Below are 19,546 nucleotides of genomic sequence, written 5' to 3'. Positions count from 1 at the left end.
AAAACGCGGCGGTTCTGCGCGAGGGCGAAACCCTATTAACGTCAACCGGAAACCGGTTGCTACAACAGCCCCAATGAACCGCAGCGCTCGAAGGCAAACACTTTCTGGACCAAATCGGCAAGCGCATCGTTCTACCAGCTACGCGTTCGGGGAGTCCGCGGGCCATGTACAAGTCTTACCAGATTCTATGGCGCCGCTGGTAGTGGAGGTACGGGAAACCGGACGTCTTCGTTAATGACGTGCAAGCCTTTCTACGTGGGAGATTTCCACGCGTTACAACGATACCGGAGCAAAAGTCCAATATGCGCTCAAGACCCTCAGACGATCGTTAGCCCGCGTTTGGCAGCGGAAACTCGCGGCGATGCTGAAAGGCTTGGATGAAAGCGTTCTGGGACGTGTTCTGGCGAGGATCTATGTAGTGCGAAGAGTCCAGAAGCTGCGCCGTCCCACACGCACACATCGTCGTAATCATCTCTCTCAGACTAAGCATCAAACCACGTACATGGCAAATCATTCTCGACAAGCTGCTCGCTCCGCAGAGCTTCCCGTCAACCCCGACGCTGTACGAGACCATCCTCACATGCATGACGCATGGTCCCGTTGTCGGCGTTGTTGGTGCCTAACCCTCCAGCCTCCTGTAACGGGGTTACAAGCACAAGTGGCTACAAGCCACTTGTGAATTTAACAGATAGGTTATCTGTTAAAAGTTTTGGATACTTCCTCACATTGGTGTAAGTCACACCAATGGATACATTGAAGTGGACCACCACGGTGAGTGGTCCACAAATACCCAAAAAATCCTATTGGTAGAAAGCAGCATCTTTCTACCAATCAGAGACATGCATATTAGCGGGGCTCTGACAGCCAGCCGCTGCCAACCCCTTTCATATATGATAAACAGATTTAGCAGATTTTAGAGGAAGATCAATTTACAAACAATACAGTTCTCATTTTACCTAATCTAAGTCACTTGGAGTCTTATCGTATTTAAATTATATTTGTGTATTCAAATATAATTAACCTAAGTAATTACTAAGTACTTACGCTTCCTCATACACGTTGCGCAACGTGTAAGCTAAAGTAGTGAGTCAAGTTAGACCCACTACACTGGTAGCACTTTGTAGTCCGTCCAACGACCGACTGCTTGACGTTCGTACGCGGTGTACGAACGCGGAGCCGAGAACCACATGAGTACGGAAGTGCCCATGGAGAGCTCTAACACGCCTGCAACGCATGTTGCACGCGCTGACTGCCCCCACTTGTCTGACCCAGAGTGGGAGGCCCTCCAACGACTGTCAACAGTCATTGGAGAAGCGGCGATAGCTACGATGCTACGTACGCTATCGCCGACGGAGCAACATGGTGTTGCTCTGGGCTTCATCATGAAGGAGCATCGCGATGCTGCTTCCTCAGTGACGGCGTCGTCAGGGACGACACCGCGTGCTCAACCATTAAAGTTGAGCGTAAGCAATTACGTGGGAAGAGAGGGCGAGCCTCTCCTCCGATGGCTTGTCGAGCTCGACACAGCCATAGCGGCTCGACGCATCGTCGACCCGCTGTCGAAGGTCGCGTTCGCCATGTCCTGCCTTGGCGGACGCGCAAGGAGTTGGGCATATGGACGCCGACTCTCCGATCCTACGTGCTTCAGCACGTACGAGGTATTCAAAGAGGAGCTCAGACAAGCGTTTGAGCCCCCGCAAAACGAGTTCCGGTCGAGGGCGGAGTTCCTCGACCTTCAGCAGCGCAAGCATGACGTCCATGCTTACGCGCAGCGCGCACGATATTTGGTATCAAATATCGTGACTAACCCGATTGACGAGGCGACCAAGGTCGTCACGTTCATGAAAGAACTTAGAGATGGGCCTGTGAAGACCTATCTCTTCCGAGAGTACCCGAGTACTCTCGAAGCTGCAATCACCCTTGCCGTGAGAGAAGAGTTTAGCCTGCGGCAGGCTAAACTCCATGTAAACGTACCGAGGCCGCAACCGCGTCCGGTAGCGAGGACGGGAGGTCCGGAGCCAATGGACCTCTCGAACGCAACAATTACTGGTCACCAGCAGCAGGGAGGTAACGTGCGATGCTTCCGTTGCGGAAGGATCGGTCACTTTGCACGGGAGTGCACAGCTCCCATGCCCCCTGGAGGTGGCCGTCGTGGCGATGCTAGGCATCGCCGCGGACCAACAAAAAACGCGAACATCCAGTAGGCGCGGGGCGCCCTACTGGTAATGCAGTCGCGCGTGCCGACATCGGGCACGCGACACTGAGGACTGCAGCCCCCAGTGAGACCAGCTCTCACTGCAAGAAACAAGATGACAGGCCAAACCTAGTCATCTTGAAGGTTTACTCGAAGAGAGCGAGTGACTCTCTTCGCGCTCTGGTAGATTCGGGCGCGTCGAACAACTTTGTTCGACTACGAAGCCTGTCGAGACTTGACTTCGAGGAGGTAGATACACCTCGAAGTCTTCTGGAGGTACGACTGGCAACAGGTGCCATCGTGAAGACCGAGAAGCGCGTCGTGAACTTGCGCTTCTCGTACAAACAACGAGTGTTTGTCGAACACTTTATCGTCCTGGACCTGGACGATAAGTTCGACGTGGTAATGGGCATGCCGTGCAAGCCACGGCATGAACCGGTAACAGACTGGAAGAAGCGCACGCTCGTGCGCTTCGGCCGCGACAGCGGAACAGAGAGCGATGGCCCTGTTACCACAGCGCACGCACCAACAGGTGCGCGCGGCTCACAAGTCGAGACAGCGCTTAATACTGCTATCCCGGAGTGCCCAAGAAGTGCGCGAGGGCGCGCACAAGTGAAACCAACGTCGGCAAGGCTGCCGATGTCAGAAGAAAAAGACGTACTGGTTCCGGGAACCAATACCCACGTTCAAGCGTGTAAGAGACAGTCCCTGACCCGAAGAGGTCAGGTCGACAACGACGCGTCGGCTCCCGGAGCCGACGCACGCTCGGTCATGAGGGGCTCCGCCAATGAATGGCGTCGAGGTGACGAAGGCGTGTCAACTCCGGGAGTTGACGCTGCAAACAGTGCGGGCGGTTGCAAACGTACCGCACTGACGCAATTTGCATGCTGTCGTGCAGCCGGGCTGCACGACGAAGCGCCATGCGATCAAGCCGGGTTGATACCGCGCGCCGCGGACAGGGTCCGCCGGCGAACAACTGTCCACGGCCGGGCCTGGACCAGAAGAACAACTGTGCGGAGCCCGGCTCCGCACAACAAGAAGACAACAAGAAGACGGCGCATGCGAAGAACGCTGCGTAAGTCTCGGTCCGGGACCGAAACGCCACGAGAACCGTCTGCTGAGCAGACTGAGGCGGTGACGCCGGACGTCGAGATGCTAAGCGTCTTGACGCGCACCGATACTGGATTCCAGTATCGTGAAATGGAACTCGCTAGTCCTCCGACGACGGCGTCGGAGTTGACTTCGCGTCCAGTCGTGAGCTGGAAGCGCTTCACGCGCGACTTGCACGATGGACGCATCGAGCAGGTCTGCGTTCTTTCGGACAGCGAAAGAACGGAGAGCGAGAGCGAAGAGCTGAGGCAGCTCTTCATGGGAAGTACCACTGAGAGTGAAGACACTCTCAGTGCGAAGACGAAGCGAGAGCGCTTCGAGGAACAAGGTTGGGATTCGCTGAAGTCGAGTCCCTATTACGAATTGTTGAGGGAGTACAAAGACGTATTCCCGGAAGAAAGTCCTGCGGAGCTTCCGCAGGATAAGGGCATTCAGCACGAGATTGATCTCGTGCCGGGCACGAAGTACTGTGTCACGCGGCAGTGGCCACTGCCGCGAGAGCAAGTAAAAGCAATCGACGTCTTCTTTGAAAGTCGTCGCAAAGCAGGACAAGTGCGGGAATCAAAGTCCCCGCACAGTGCTCCGACGTTCTGTGTCAAAAAGCCACAGGGCGGATGGCGCATCGTTCATGCGTATAACAAGCTGAACGATGCGACGGTACCGGCGCAGACGCCGATACCGCGAAAAGATGTTATCATCGATTCGATGGCAGGGAGCACCGTTTACAGTGCTCTCGACTTGCGAGACGGATTTTATCAAATCCTAATGCGTGAGAGCGATATCCCTCTCACGGCAGTGAGCACGCCAAGCGGCATGCTCTGGGAATGGCTAGTAATGCCACAGGGGCTTAAGAACGCCCCTGCGACTTTCAACAGGTGCGTAACGCACTTGTTGCGCTCGGTGCGCGACTTCGCACCGAGCTACTTCGATGATGTGTTCATCCACAGCCGGGCTGTGGACGGGAAGACCGACGTAGAGATGCATAGGGTGCATCGCCGGAAGCTACTTGAGCTTATGCGAAAGCATAAGCTCTACGCGAACCTGAAGAAGTGTATCTTCGGGGCGAGCGAGATACCCGTCCTCGGGTGTCTCGTCGGAAAGAATGGTGTTCGCCCTGACCCGGAAAAGGTCAGAGTGATCAATGAATGGCCAACGCCTTCGAGTGTCAAGGAACTGCCTCAGTTCCTTGGCTTGGCCACGTACTTGCACAAGTACGTGGAGGATTACGCGGGCAAGATCCGCCCGCTGTCACAGCTTCTTAAGAAGGAAGCTGTGTGGAATTGGACAACCGATTGCCAAAAAGCATTCGATGCAGTCAAGCGGGGCTTGACTGAGGCACCGATCTTGTCAGTGGCTGACCAAGATCGCCCATTTCACGTCGTATGTGACGCATCCGATTTCGCGATCTGATGCGCGTTGATGCAGCACGATCACGAGGGCCGTGATCGTGTCGTCTACTACCAATCGCGTCAGCTGAAGCCAGCTGAGCGCAACTATCCGGTGCATGACAAGGAACTCCTTGCCATGAAGTACGCACTCGCAAAGTTCCGAGTGTATTTGCTTTGAAGTAGACCGTTTGTGGTCTACACCGACCATGCATCACTGCGCACTGCAGTGAAGTCACCACACATATCACAAAGAATGGCGAGATGGCTCTCATTCTTTGCGGAGTATAACTTCCGGGTCGAATACAAACCCGGAAGATTGAATGTAGTGGCCGACGCGTTATCACGTCGACCGGACTATGCAGAAGCTGCTGACGTCACTGCCATTGACGCCATGCGATCGAGCAAACCCACATCGTCTCTGTTGGACGATGTGAAGGCCGCGTACGCGCATGACGCGGACGCGAAACTCTTGCTGGCCTATGGCACAGCGCCTTCTGATAAGGCTCATCAGAAGTTGTCCAAGCACCTTCGTGCGCGTGCACACCGATATCGGGTGCACGACGGACTGCTCCTTTATAATGCAGTCGACGACAATGCGTATCGCGTTGTCGTGCCAAATGACCATGACCTGCGACTCAGGATCATGTACGAGTATCATGATGCCCCGACTGCGGGACATCTCGGACGTGAGAAGACTTACGTCCTTCTCACGCGCGACTTCTACTGGCACCACCAGTATAAGTGGGTGCGCAAGTACATCCGTGCTTGCCAGGTATGCCAACGCGTAAAGCCTGCGCCGTTCGCGCAGGCTCCGTTACAATCACTACCGACTCCGTCGGAGTGTTGGAAGTCCATGTCTTTGGGCTTCATCTTTGGTCTTCCCCCGGACAGCGGAGAGAATACCGGTGTTGTGGTCTTCGTAGACCGCTTCAGCAAGATGGTACATCTTGCTGCGGTGCCAGCAGAGGTGACCGCGAAGCAGACGGCCCGTCTGCTCGTCGACATGGTGTTCAAACACCATGGCATGTCGACCGACATCGTGTCGGACAGAGACCCACGCTTCACAGCGAACCTGTGGCAAGAAGTGTTTACACTTCTTGGGAGCCAACTTTCCATGTCGACTGCGGATCATCCGCAGACGGACGGTCAAACCGAGCGCGTGAATCGCGTGCTCGTCGATATGTTGAAGAGCTACGCTCACTCGTTCCAATACTGGAGCGAGTGCTTATCGATGGCAGAGTTTGCCATCAACAACTCAGTGCATGCCTCGACCGGGCATACACCGTTCTACTTGAATGCCATGCGGCATCCACGTCTACCGAGTTTACTCGGAGTGATGGCTCCCACTTTAAGTGGGGGAGGATCTCCGACTGCAATACAGCAGCCGCAGAAAACCGCTGACACTTGCACAGTGTCAGCTGCAACAATGGACAAACCACATGAGTCTGCGCAGGGCGCAGACTCCTCCACCAACAAGGCCAACGACCACGGGTCTGCGCAGGGCGCAGACACCGCAAAGAACCACGCAGAGGCTGGGCCTCTAGCGGAGAGCGAGCTGAATGACTTCAGCTCGGATGCAATCAATTTCATCACCAAAAGACAAGCCGTGATTCGGTTTGTCCAGAATGCAATAGCAGCTTCTGTTGACCAACAGAAGCTGAACGCAGACAATGTGGGCAGAGGCAACACAAATGAATTCAAAGTTGGTTCATTAGTTTTGTTAGGTACACAAAACCTGCCTAGACATGCAGTTTCAGATTTCGGAGCAGGCAAGCTTGCTCCGCGCTTCATCGGGCCGTTCACTGTGTTGGCACGGCAACGCATACACGCTAGACATACCGTCTAGCATGCGCCTCCATCCGACCTTTTACGTCGGACGGCTGAAGCCATACCTGCGGCACGAGCCATCTAGCTCGGCTGACCCGAAGCCTCGGCAGGAGCCGAGACAGAAGCGGAGGCATTGGCCTCGGCGACGAGCAGCCTCTCCTCCAGCGCGCGGACGCGCTGGAGCAACCCCTTCATCTGGGTCCCCAGCTCGACCTGGATGTTCGAGGCGGTCTGCGAGACCGCCGCGACTTGGGCCTTCTGGTTCGCCAGCTCCTGTTTCAGGGCGGCGAACTCAGCGCCCTCCAGACGCTCCACGGCGGTCACCCGGTCGTGGAGAGGCGCATACTGATCAGCCCGGGGCTGATCATACCCGGGGCGTGTTCCCACCCCCGCCACCGCCGATCCGTGACGCCCGCGGCTCAACCCGCTGGATTGTTGAGCGGATTGTTGACCATAGTATCCCGAAAACGAACCCTTAAGGGGCTCGTTTTCGTATTCGTTGGAGAGGATTTCCTCCCCGTCGAGATACATGGGAGCCGCGGAACGTCTTGCTGGAGGACGTTCCGGAAATGGTGAGGGCGTACGAGGAGCAGTACGCGCTGGTGCAGCGGAAGTAATACGAGCGCTGCGATCATCGCTAGCGCCCGAACCCTCACGTGCTAAGAACTTAGCACGGAGCTCTTTGAGACTCTCGGGCACACGAAACGACGTGTACCCGTTCAGGTCACGGTCGCTCAAGCGGACCGCGCCCGGGAAGCACTTCGTGCACTGAAAGCCCTCGGGCACAGCGCACGGCACATTTGCCTCCTTAGCAGCAACATGAAGTTGCTCCAACTTTCCACGCTTCGAGTACGTCTCGAAGCGATCACGCGCTTGCTTAATCTGATCACGGTAAGCACTCGGTTTCTTGTTGAAGTTTTCAACAAAGGGGTTCCAACTTTGACAAAGTGCCTGCCATTCGGGCACTTTGCTGCGAGAAGATGTCTTCTTGCTTTGAAACCATCGGAGCTCATGAAAGAGTCCGATGTAGTACTCGCGCCTTTGATGCGTTTCCGCATCAAAGTGCAGCTCGGCAGCCACAGCGTCATCTTTGATGGCGCTGCATACGTACAGCGGCACCTCATTCGGAGGTACCGAGTTCCCATACCGGTCCGTGATCTCGGACGCGGACGGCATCCACGGATCGCGCGCTGCGCCTGCAGCGCGCGGGGGGCCTTGAGCTTTGAAATCACGCGCTGCAGCAGCAGCGCGCGGAGTACTGAGAGCCCCAGCGGAAGCGAGTGGGGTATCGCTCTCAGTTCGCGAACGCTTCGAACTCGAAGCGTCCGATTCGTCCCCTTCACGCGGGCGAATGTTCTTGGGATGAGGGTCGAGCGATTCGCTCGACACTGAGTCTTTGCGCTTTGAGGATGAGTCCTCCTCGCCCTCCATATCTTCATCGTCGTCGTCGAAGTCGACGACGTCGCCGTACTTCGCCTTCTGTCGTTCGAAGTAGTCGTCGATGGAGAGATGACTCCCCACCGACTTTGTGGACTACTTCTGAGGCGCGCTCATCGTTGAATGAGCGCGGATTTCTTCTCCAAACGCGGAGAACTGACGAATGGTCAATTCCAAAAGATTGACGTGCGGGGACCCCGCGCGTCTAACCTTAAGGGGGGGATGATGTAACGGGGTTACACGCACAAGTGGCTACAAGCCACTTGTGAATTTAACAGATAGGATATCTGTTAAAAGTTTTGGATACTTCCTCACATTGGTGTAAGACACACCAATGGATACATTGAAGTGGACCACCACGGTGAGTGGTCCACGTATACCCAAAAAGATCCTATTGGTAGAAAGCAGCATCTTTCTACCAATCAGAGACGTGCATATTAGCGGGGCTCTGACAGCCAGCCGCTGCCAACCCCTTTCATATATGATAAACAGATTTAGCAGATTTTAGAGGAAGATCAATTTACAAACAATACAGTTCTCATTTTACCTAATCTAAGTCACTTGGAGTCTTATCGTATTTAAATTATATTTGTGTATTCAAATATAATTAACCTAAGTAATTACTAAGTACTTACGCTTCCTCATACACGTTGCGCGACGTGTAAGCTAAAGTAGTGAGTCAAGTTAGACCCACTACATGCCTGGCATCTGTGCACCAACGGAGGAGTCTCGACTACATGGCCGTGTCGTGGAACCCACTGCAACTCCCCCGTGGCCCCACCGAAGTAAGCGGACTGGTGCCTCGTGGCCCCACCGAAGAAGGCACCACGCCGCCCTTATTCTCACACTATAATACCTCGACTGCCCTGAAGGTACCCGTTATCCCAACAGGCGGAACTTCCGAAACCGACACTTCTATTACAGTTAGGAAACTATGCAGCGAAGCGTACCTTGGTCCCTGTGCGGCGCTGTCGTCCTGTGGGGCTCTCAGCAGCGCCCGACGTCCGAGCACTTCCTCGCTCCGCCGCGCGCGAAATTCAAAAAAGGAAATGTGAGCGTTGAGGCGAAACCGGCCAATCACAGGACGAATAAAAATAACGCATGGCTATGCGTTGTAATATCGGGCAAGGATAAGGCAGTCCGGAAGATGGTGAGATACCATAGGGCAGGCTACTAATGCGCTAATGCAGGGTGGTAGGGCGATGCTCTACGGTAGGCTGATGTGCCAAGGGCGGGATACGACGGGACAGACTGGAGACTCGGTTAGTTGGGGTTAAGATACTTTGGTCAAATCCAAATGAATCTTTCAACTATTTCTTCTCAAAGCTGCTTTTGTAAATTGGCAAGAAGCTGTGATTGAGCTTCCACTTAAGTTGTAAATCCTTGCCGGTGGCTCTGGATTTACAACCGCAGCAGCGGTGTCATATCATCAGCTCATCCCCAAGGCTGGCGCTTGGCAGTTTATTGATTCTGTTCACGTTGTCGTCGATGGTGTTACCGTACAAACCAATCAAGTCCATGTAAATGTTACTGCAACGTTCAAAGCTTTGACTGAATGGGATTATAACTATTATTTGAAGAATGGTTTAAATAGACTGTTCACTATTGATGAATATGAGCAATTCTCCAACAACAATTCGGCACAAGCCCTTGGTAACTTAGAAACAACTGATTTCATGACAGACACACACAATGCTGGTGGATTCGGTATGGCTCATACAGTTGTAAACGGTTGGAAGATCCAGTTCGGCCCTATTAAAACACTTAGCACGCTTCTAGATTTCACCTCGTGTACTTAGCAACAAATAAATCACTTTAATATTCTCCAACAGGTTAACAACCGCAGCGTGAGGACGACCAAGACAACAGTATGGATTAGACTGGCAACACGCCGCCACGCATGGTGTTCTCTGGTGCCACGCACGCCACCTCCTCCGCTCGCGCTGCTGATGGAGTAACCGTACGCTCAGAACGCAGAGCTCTAATGACCGAACTACCGCGACTCTTCACACCTCAACAATGGGCCTACCAGCGACAGTCATACACGCCACTGTTTGCAGTGGCCATGTTGGGTGTACTTGTTAGGAGAGTTTACTCAGCAATCTAAAACGAGAAAGGGCATGAAACGCAAATACACCGAGAGAAAATGACCACGAGGGGTCCAAAATTCCCATTTTTGGAACTGAGAACATGGCACAGGAAGTGAAGGTCGTCGGAATCAATAGTAGGTGGGTGTGAAATCTACGAGAACTCGGGTCTCGTCGGCACCAGAGTCGAGCTTGGGGTCTGGACGCAGCAACTTAGAGTAGGAGGTGGTGGCCACTTGAGCTTCAGGTTGGATCCGAAAGTGAGTGAGATCAAGTTGTCTTGCATCGGGGAAAGCCCGCAGGCGAAAACCTCCTTTCGGTAATGGCCAAGATCCCTCCCAGAGATCTCCTCAGAGACTTTCTCGGATCCATCCTTCTCTCTCATAGTCACAATCACTCACAACTAGTGCTCATTTTCATTCATTGGTACCTAACTGGGATGACACAATCGTCACCGGCCCAATCTACTGCTAACATGTATAACTCCTGCCGTCGATATCTCGTAAAATCGATGTTGGTTTGTCATCGCACCAGCAAAACGTATAGTGGAGCGATACCCGCAGCATGTAGGCATGCGTATCGCTCGCCACAGTCCACAGTTCACGCCAGCAAACCTCATAACCAGACACGACAGTCCTCTATATCTCACCCAACGAGTAGCTTCAGTACCACCTTTCCAATGAGTACATCTTTAAGATCGATAAGTCCAATAATTAACGGCCGGGCCTCGGGCATTTCCGAAATTTGGATAACTTGAACGGGAGTAGTGCTCGACGCTAGACGCTAACAAGATCCAAGCGAGACGCCTCCTCCACACGGACAACTTCCTCCATCGATGCGTGCACAGCTATTTTGCACTCCAATCACGAACAAACCTTGACAAACTTTCGAGTGCACAAATTACTTCAAGTACAGCCAAAATCCGAGAAAGAAGTAGTCCGCTAGCTCCTCCTCGGCAAAACTCGCGCGGACCACTAGAGTACCGGAGACCACAAGATATTTGTCCGACCCACAATTTTTGTCCGACGTGTAAAAAGTCGAATACTATAGATTTTCAAAGGTACAACCGTAACTTTATGCTAAAACTTGCACGAAAAAGCTAATTTTTATTCCGTCTTGTTAATGACAAATGCACCGGTGTCCGAGCGTGGACCGACTGGAATGAGCCCAGCCTTGACGAAACCACGTCGAATCACATCGACCGGCACAGATTCCCACGCAGCAACCACGATGTCTGTGATAAGACTGCGTCGCTGCGTGGGATTGGTGCAAAAATCGTTATCTACATGGTACCTCACATACATTTCCCTAGTAAAGTGCTTGAACACACGCATTACCGCGACATCCATCGGTTGGGAAAGGCCTGTGATGCCAGGAGGGATGAACTCAGGTTCCGTACAGCAGGCTGCGAGCGATGCTCGCGTTGAAGCCATCTTGTGGACCTTCAAGCTGTCGAGCAGAAGCACTGATGGGCCACAGACCGATGGCCTCCACACCTATCATACAAATTGTAAGTCATACAGTAGGCACCGACACTGAAATAAAATCACGAACCTCTTGGATCCACTCCTCCATGACGTGCTGGTCGCAATACGCGTTCGCCTGCACCGTGAGCACTACCTTGTCCGAGCGGTGGGCAGGATGACGCTCGAGCTCGGCTTGGACGTGGTAGCCAGGTTCGCCCTTGAACACGACTAACGGGGGCAGCTTACGCCCCGTAGCCGACGCACACAGAAACACGGAGGCTCGGAACGAGTTCGCTGACATAGCTAATCAATACAAAAATTAATTTAAAGTAGTACACTGCGCATTTAAATGGTTAGAGACTTACACTGGACAACGTCAACATGACGTTCGCCCCAAAAAGAGATCGTGGTGCTCGGGTTCATGTCGATGTAAATCGACGTTTGGTCCATATTGTATACATAGTTGTACTTATCGTCACCAGCCGTGATGGACACGACACTGTTCATCTCAAACGCGTAGCGCATGGCGCACGCGAACGCGTCGGCCACCAACTGGTTCATACAAATATCAATATAAAATATCAGTACTGTAAATAAAATCGAGCACACGCTGGCACAGTACCTGTAGCTCCTCGCGCTGCTTGACGCCGCGGTGGTTGGTGCGGCGAATGGACAGCTTGTTGCGGTCTCGAAACCGCCGCAAGTACTCGTAGGCAGCGCGCTGAGTGCGCTCACCTAACAGCCGCGGCTCAAGCCGCGCGCCCATGACTAGCAAACACTGGCTCGTCACGCATCTTGCTCTATTTTTCTCATTTGATGCACCCATTCTAGCAACCTACAATAAACAGATCAAAGGTCAGTCAACTCATAGCCGTACAGTAGGATGTGACGAACTTGCCTCCTCTCCATATCAGGATACAGTATCGACGGCCCTCGTCGTGCGGCGCTGCGGACGAATTTCCGCGAGGGCGGAGCAGCCGCGATCGCAGACGCAGCTTTTCGCCAGCGCAACAGCGTGCGCGGCGACACCTTGTACTCAGCCGCCACGTCGGCGAGGCTGCTGTCGTTCGCAACGGCATCTTCGCTCGCGGCGATGGCCTGCATACAGTAGAGTAGATGATTAGACGTGGTGCATGCGTCTCGTTTCGTGGGTGAACTCACCTTCGCCTTAACGCTGTTCTTTTGGTGGGGGCCTCCTACCATCCTGCAAATAACTGAATGGTGGCCGCGTGGCAAGCAACGAATTAGTGGCGACGATGCAGTGCTCCCGCGCGCTGAATGACAGTTTTTACCATACTTTTTACGTTGTAATTTATGTTTTTACGATCGGACAAATATTTCGTGGTCTCCGGTAACATTCCAAAACTCGCGTACTATTACACGGCGCCTGCAGAAGCTGCACCATACCCGTCCGACTTCAACAAGTACTTGGGCGGCAGTTGCCGTCCAAGCGGCGGCAGCACCAACGCGGCGAACCACAGCGCGTCGTGCCTGCCCAGCATCCTCCCCAGTGCATGCCGCACCGACGCCGCAGTCACCGTGAGCCTCAATCTGTCACCGTCACGCTGCATGAACTCGATGGTGCTCTGCTCCGCGAGCACCAGGTACACGTGCCAGCCCCAATCCGCGCAGACCACGATGCCCACCACACTCGTCGCCATGAAGGAGAACAGCACCTTGAAGCGGTCCAACACGACGTTATCACTTTCAACGTCGGCGCTGCTGCTCGTGAACGTCGCGACGAAGAGCCCCGCCGACAACACGGCGACGTACAGGCAGCTCACCCAGATGTACAGCAACAGCAGCCAGAAGTGTCCTGCCCATTGACACGCGTACCGTGAGCAGCATAAAGTTTGGCAGGATGCATTGGGGCTCATAACCTGATAATACAGTACCAAGTAGTACATCATCGCTGTCACTGTGTCCCAGAGTTGGCAATTGCAATCTGTGTACAATCTGTGTACAATCTGTGTACAATCTGTGTACAATCTGTGTACGATCGGTGCGTTTGCGGGGGATGGGATTTGTAGTGGGTCTAACTTGACTCACTACTTTAGCTTACACGTTGCGCAACGTGTATGAGGAAGCGTAAGTACTTAGTAATTACTTAGGTTAATTATATTTGAATACACAAATATAATTTAAATACGATAAGACTCCAAGTGACTTAGATTAGGTAAAATGAGAACTGTATTGCTTGTAAATTGATCTTCCTCTAAAATCTGCTAAAGAAATGTTTATCATCTATGAAAGGGTTGACAGCGGCTGGCCCGCTAACATGCATGACTCTGATTGGTAGAAAGATGCTGCTTTCTACCAATAGGATCTTTGGGTATGTGTGGACCACTCATTGTGGTGGTCCACTTCAATGTATCCATTGGTGTGTCTTACACCAAGGTGAGGAAGCATCCAAAACTTTTAACAGATAACCTATCTGTTAAATTCACAAGTGGCTTGCAGCCACTTGTGCGTGTAACCCCGTTACAGGATTTCTGTCCCGGAAAAGGTGGTGCACAAGTTTTACGAGTTGTTCAAGAAAAGCCCTAACTTTCCGTATACGCACAAACTTGTATATGGGCAGAAGTATGCAAAACAGTTTCTTGCGGATCCAGAAAGATCTTTAGCGAGATCTTGTGTCCGCATGTTTGGAAGACTCGCCGAGTTAATTTCGGGAATGGGTTATTCCCGGCCTAATTTCGGGCGCCCAACCGCTTTTTTTCGGGTCTCTAGAGACTCGATATCCGAAAAGAAGCGTTCCAGATTTTACTTTCGGGTCCGAGATGGCAAGCATTTCCAGAGGGGATAGTTTTCAGTTAGCAAGGAATTGCGTTCAGGGTTCGGTAGTAGTGAGAATTTTGGGTTAGTAGTAGTTACTACTACTAACGGAGACACGAAGCGGCTCCAGAAAATTTGCCCAAGTCTCTGCCCAGTGGCCCGGCCAGCGACAGGCCCGTAAGACATGCGACGGAAGAGCACAAGAGAAGAGCGAAGACCCAAGCGAGAAAGAAGGCTCAAGCAAGCCCAGACAGAGAGCCGAAGAAGATTGCTCAAGATCGTCCAGACTCCCGCCATAGTGAAGTCAAGTCAAACTCCAGACTCACTGGCCTCCGGACCCCGGACGCAGGATTCCAGACACCAGGCTCCGGACGAAGATCTTCGATGGGCGACCGGTCGCGCCCTGTCCCAGCCTGATTTGTACCCAGAAAGGCCTTCCAAGTTTCAAGTATACTCTGACCAAGATGTTAACGACCGACCAAGACGACCGACCATGATGTGTTATGCACGGATCAGACTCCTGCCCTATCCATGACCTGCTCGACGCGCGACGTGATTACCCCCATGCCCCGACTATAGTGAAGCCAAGATAAAAGAGCTGATTCCAGAGAGAACAGTGGATACAGAAGCCTAAGAAAAGATAATGAGAGAGTTCAATTTGCCAAGAAGGGCGCAAGTGCTTCCCTGTCCCCAGGGACGAGGTGTGCTGTCAAGTAAGCGAGAGGAACAAGCCTCGACCGGAGGAATTAACCCTGCCGGCGGCCCTAAGCTACAAGACCTGCGTTTGGACGCGTCGTGACCGCGAATACCGCCGTGGAACTCTCCCAAAGGCTAAGACCAAGTTAAGCGGTGATCGGGCGACGCGCGCTCCGAGGTGACCTGTCCTATTTCATATTCCAGTTGTTGGTCCTTCGCTCGGAGGTCCCATTTCATATTAACTGCGTTTCTAGGAGGTTGTGTGTAGTCAGCCCTGGATCCGATTGATTGACTACTGTGTGATAGGATTGTATATTGTCTGACCGGAGGTTGTTCTCCTTTTGGAGTTGAACGTTTGGAAAGTCTTCCGGCTGGAGCTAATTATCTCCTTGCGGGAGCTGGTGCGCGTGAGTGAAGGGTGCTTTCGGACTCGACCGGTGGTCCGGAAGAAACTCCAGTAGACCGGTGTATGGGCCCCCCGCTCAAGCCCCCCCCCCCCCCAAGAATAAGTAGCGGCTGTATATTTGTATATTTGCGTATTAACTCTCTGATTTCGAAGGTTTGGCTGGAAGGATCTGCTTGTGATCTCAACCCCAGTCGTGGAGACCTACGTTTGAAGTAACGTAAGCGCTCTACACCCAAGACCTTATCATTGTGAAGACAACTCACCAGGTGAAGTTCGTTCTATCGAAGATAAACGACACCTACAGGGATTCACAAGGTCACACGCCACCTCCGTTTGGAGCACCTAGTGCTGCTCTCGGAGTCTGTCCCCATTGGGAAATCCGGAAGGGGGAGTAATTCTCCGGACGGGTGGCCCCGTGGCATCGTGCTATACACCTGGGCGGCAAAAGGCGCTTACCCGCCTCGCCACAACGGACTCTGATCCAATATCACTGCTATTACTATAGTAGAACGGCTTTGTCGTTAGTAGTATCACCACTAATTAGCTGTGTGTTTCCATTTTGACGTCTACCACAGATGTCGATTGTTTTCCTCCGTGCGCCTCAGTTCCTGACGATTGTAGCGCAATATTAGCTGCCGTTGCGCCCGCTCGTTGTCAGTCCTTGTCCTTAGTGGGCTCATAATGAAGGGTCCTGTCGAGAAAACGCGTTCTTGAACGCAGTCGAGCAACCCCGCCCTAGCCAGACGCGAGCGAGTTTAGCAATATTTTTCGCCTACCTCGGCGAATCAACGGCACACATCGATGTTTCCACACAACTGCTCAACGTTCCACACCCGGGCGTTTCGCTTCCTATCTCGCACACGCAGCTTGGATAGCACCCGCTCATATTCGTCTTTGCTTGGATACTGCCCTTTGGCACTTCAGCCCACTCCACTCGATAGCTGAACCACGCATCCAGCAGTGCGTCTGCCTTTGCATTTAGAGTCGCATCCGCTATATTTCCTTCCACGGTATGGCGACTCTTGTCATGTCTTTGTCTTCGCACACAGCAGGCAAATGTGCGTGAACGTCTTGCCCCTGTCGGCGGTACGCTTCTCTAAACGTGTATCACATTCCAAACCGATTCAGTCCCTTTCTTGGGCGGCTTGTGAACGCTGTGATTCGGAATGCCCCCGCCAATGCTTCTTCTTTCTCAGCATCTCCTTGCGCGAGATCTATCACGGTGGCGTCGCTTGAACGCGAGATACCGGATATGCTGCTTGGTGTAAGCTCCTGGGAATCACTGCCACTATCGAAGAATCTGCTCACATACAAGCGACCGCAGAACCTGCATTCAGAAAGTATTAGGGGAAACAGATCATACGCGAAGATATCACCACAAGTTACCGTTTTGAGAGAGCGGTATCTGGCTTCGTGCTGAGCTCGTTGCTGCACAAGTGATATACCCGACCGCCACAAACAGAGCAAGGAGATGTCTCGCTCCAATGGCAATCAATCTTAGCGCACTTCATGGGTGTGTTGCTTGAGCCGCAAAACGAGAAATGAGCGACGGAGCGAGTGGGGAGGCCGCGAGGCCATCAATTCTCGCGCCCTTCGAAGATCTAACATGGGTTGAAGTTTGAGGAACTATTGTAGTGCTAACTAGTACTACTAATGCCATTTTTTCTCACTACTATTCAGTTTGCTCTACTAATCGGTCAAACCATCAGTATTATAGCATAGTACTCCTAATTCGTAGTGATATAGCACTACTAACGCTACTATTCTGGCGTTTACTACCGAACCCTGATTGCGTTATCTTTTAGGAAACGCGCTATGCCGCGTTCTTTAATTTGTGTCCTTTCTGTTTGCAGAGTCGAGCGAAAATAAGTTTGTCCAGGACTAATTTCGGTCGCGCAATCGGATTCAACAGGCTATCAATTGCTTCAAATATTATTTTTCACGTGTCAAGGCCAAACCAAAATCTCTTGGCAGTAAAACTTCGCTCGATTCGATTCAACGATGCATCGATTTAGGTGGGTTTCCCAAAAATGAGATTAATATTATCAAATTAATTTTTGTTGAAATTATTGATGATAATAAAATTATTTCATCAAATAATTCATCAGTCAGCTTTTTTAATTCATACTATTTTATTATTAAATAAAACTGTAAATAAATAATTGACTTATAATTAGTTTGTCTGCAAATTAATTGCCCCGAAAGAACTGGCGCGGTGCGGCGGGCGGCGAGTCTTTCAAACAGGCGGACACTAGAAGCCAGCCATAGATTCTCCTGGATGCAGGAGAAACTGTTTGGAATTCTTGGGATTCTGGAGAAATTGCTTCGCATACTTCCACCTATATACAAGTTGGCGCGTGGTGAGGTAAGTTCTGGGTAGTACATTTTGCCCCTGCACTTGTGAAATAAATGTTCCGTAACTTTGTGAAAGGACGCTTATAGCGCCCTTTTAGCGGAAATATAGTACTAACAGATTTCACCGAATAGTACCTGGGTCACTATTCACTTTTGCCCACACAAAGCAATCACATTTGGGAGGGTGGTCTAAATTGTGTAGAGTTACTAAAAATTCGGTACGTGTGAGTTCCTTGATGAAAGTCACTCGTAGAGAAATAACTCCAACTCAACAAAGAATACCTTTTCAGATTCACTCCATAACAAATGCATTGAAAATCCTCCGCTACAAATGTATCGGGTTAGAATGTGCTATTTCTCACTATTGACTGTGCTACAGTACTCCAAATATAGTGTGTATTATCTCGTCGAGCATAGTGTTTAACGAGCTCCAGATACATGTATGATTATCTCACGCTGTCTCCACCACTGTTGTCGAACAGTGCCCGGATAGAGGGACCAGCCCAGCCTGCCGAAGTGACGGACTGCTCTGGTTGGCCTTCGTTCCACTTGATAACCTCTTGTTTCTTGGCGAGTGGGATCGTGTAACGCACTGCGTTATATAGTACTGGCTTCGTAATTTATTACGGAGCACGTCATTTATATTTGTTGTGGTACGTATTACGGGACGGCTTCAAGGTGAAGTTTACGGGGCGACCCGTCCACTAGCAATTGCATTCAACAAGGAGTGGCCATGAAGTGAGTAGCCAGTCTGGAGTACAAGAGGATACGGACCTTAAGTTACAATAGATCATCTAGGGAGTTGGTCGGCACTTCGGCAAATATTGCATCTTTGGCGATAAAGTATAGATCCTCCCGAGACCATGCCAAATCACACGAGGGACCTATTAACCTACAAAAGACTAGGTAATTCGGGATAATCTATGGTTTTTCGTGTGCAAATCAATCGCTCAAGAGAGGCAATGCAACTATTTGAATATCGCGCTTTTCACGAACTCCCGCACTTGAGCACTCCCATGCCAACTGTAACGCGCTTACGCTCGTTACCCTTCGATCTTATCCAAGTGGATCGACTCGAGCATGCACTGGTTCGATCAGGAGCGAGATCAACACGTAGAGGCGCGGGTTCTGAGCGAAGTATGAGGGGGCATACTGCTTGCTCGGTGTGGTAATGCACAGACATGGTATTGAATTGGTGCGAATATGAACCCGCTAGCATGCGAGGACACATCTCGGCATCTGTCCAGTCACCAGCGTACCGGTCGAGATCATTAACTGGGGTTCGTCAGTGTGCAGGCAGCACTGGACACACTTACACTGGTATTTTGACTTTGTCTTGTATGTGGGCATGGAAAAGTCTACGTAAATCGGCAGAACACACAGCTACACGCTGAAAAAACCGTGATTTGCTGGGAGATCGATTTAATCACGATACAGGTGTCCCCGCTGAATCTGCAACTGCCATCGGCTATCTACCGCGAACACAGAGTGTGCTGGAGTCTGCCAGTGCAGAAGATTTGCCACAGCTGTCTGGTGAGATGTACTGAATTAGTAAGATCATTGCGGGACAATGTCTCTCTGCGTGAAACATCGAGTTGCTAGATCACGGTAGAAAATGAAAGGCCCACAATGAACATTATATCTTGCAGGACATGCAGTGTGCACAACAACCAACTCCATTTACCTAAAGTCCTCATGACGAACCAGTCCAAAGTTAACAAGAAGGCATACGTGCGCCTGGCGCTGGGTGAGTAGGTCATGGTGTGCGAGATGGCGCACAAGCAGACCGGCGACCGATCTTTCAG

General features: G+C 51.8%; 2 protein-coding genes across 2 annotated transcripts; both read right to left on the bottom strand.

Moving 5' to 3' along the window:
* Positions 1-11,558: 11,558 nt before the first annotated feature.
* Positions 11,559-12,712, bottom strand: IUM83_03554 (Cytochrome P450; the record flags this gene model as incomplete). The annotated part of the gene is made up of 5 exons (XM_067927565.1): positions 11,559-11,812; positions 11,875-12,061; positions 12,132-12,336; positions 12,387-12,607; positions 12,671-12,712. 5 exons carry the CDS (start codon positions 12,710-12,712, stop codon positions 11,559-11,561), a joined length of 909 nt encoding a protein of 302 aa, XP_067795537.1.
* A 173-nt stretch (positions 12,713-12,885) lies between these two features.
* Positions 12,886-19,013, bottom strand: IUM83_03553 (putative protein S-acyltransferase 16; the record flags this gene model as incomplete). The annotated part of the gene is made up of 2 exons (XM_067927564.1): positions 12,886-13,325; positions 19,001-19,013. The coding sequence occupies 2 exons, from the start codon at positions 19,011-19,013 to the stop codon at positions 12,886-12,888; spliced, it is 453 nt and encodes a 150-aa protein (XP_067795540.1).
* Positions 19,014-19,546: the final 533 nt, after the last annotated feature.

Source organism: Phytophthora cinnamomi, assembly GCF_018691715.1.
Source record: "Phytophthora cinnamomi strain GKB4 chromosome Unknown Contig21, whole genome shotgun sequence".
NCBI classification, from domain to species: Eukaryota; Oomycota; class Peronosporomycetes; order Peronosporales; family Peronosporaceae; genus Phytophthora; species Phytophthora cinnamomi.
Note: the sequence above shows the minus strand (reverse complement) of the source record. Positions and strands in the feature narration are given on the sequence as shown.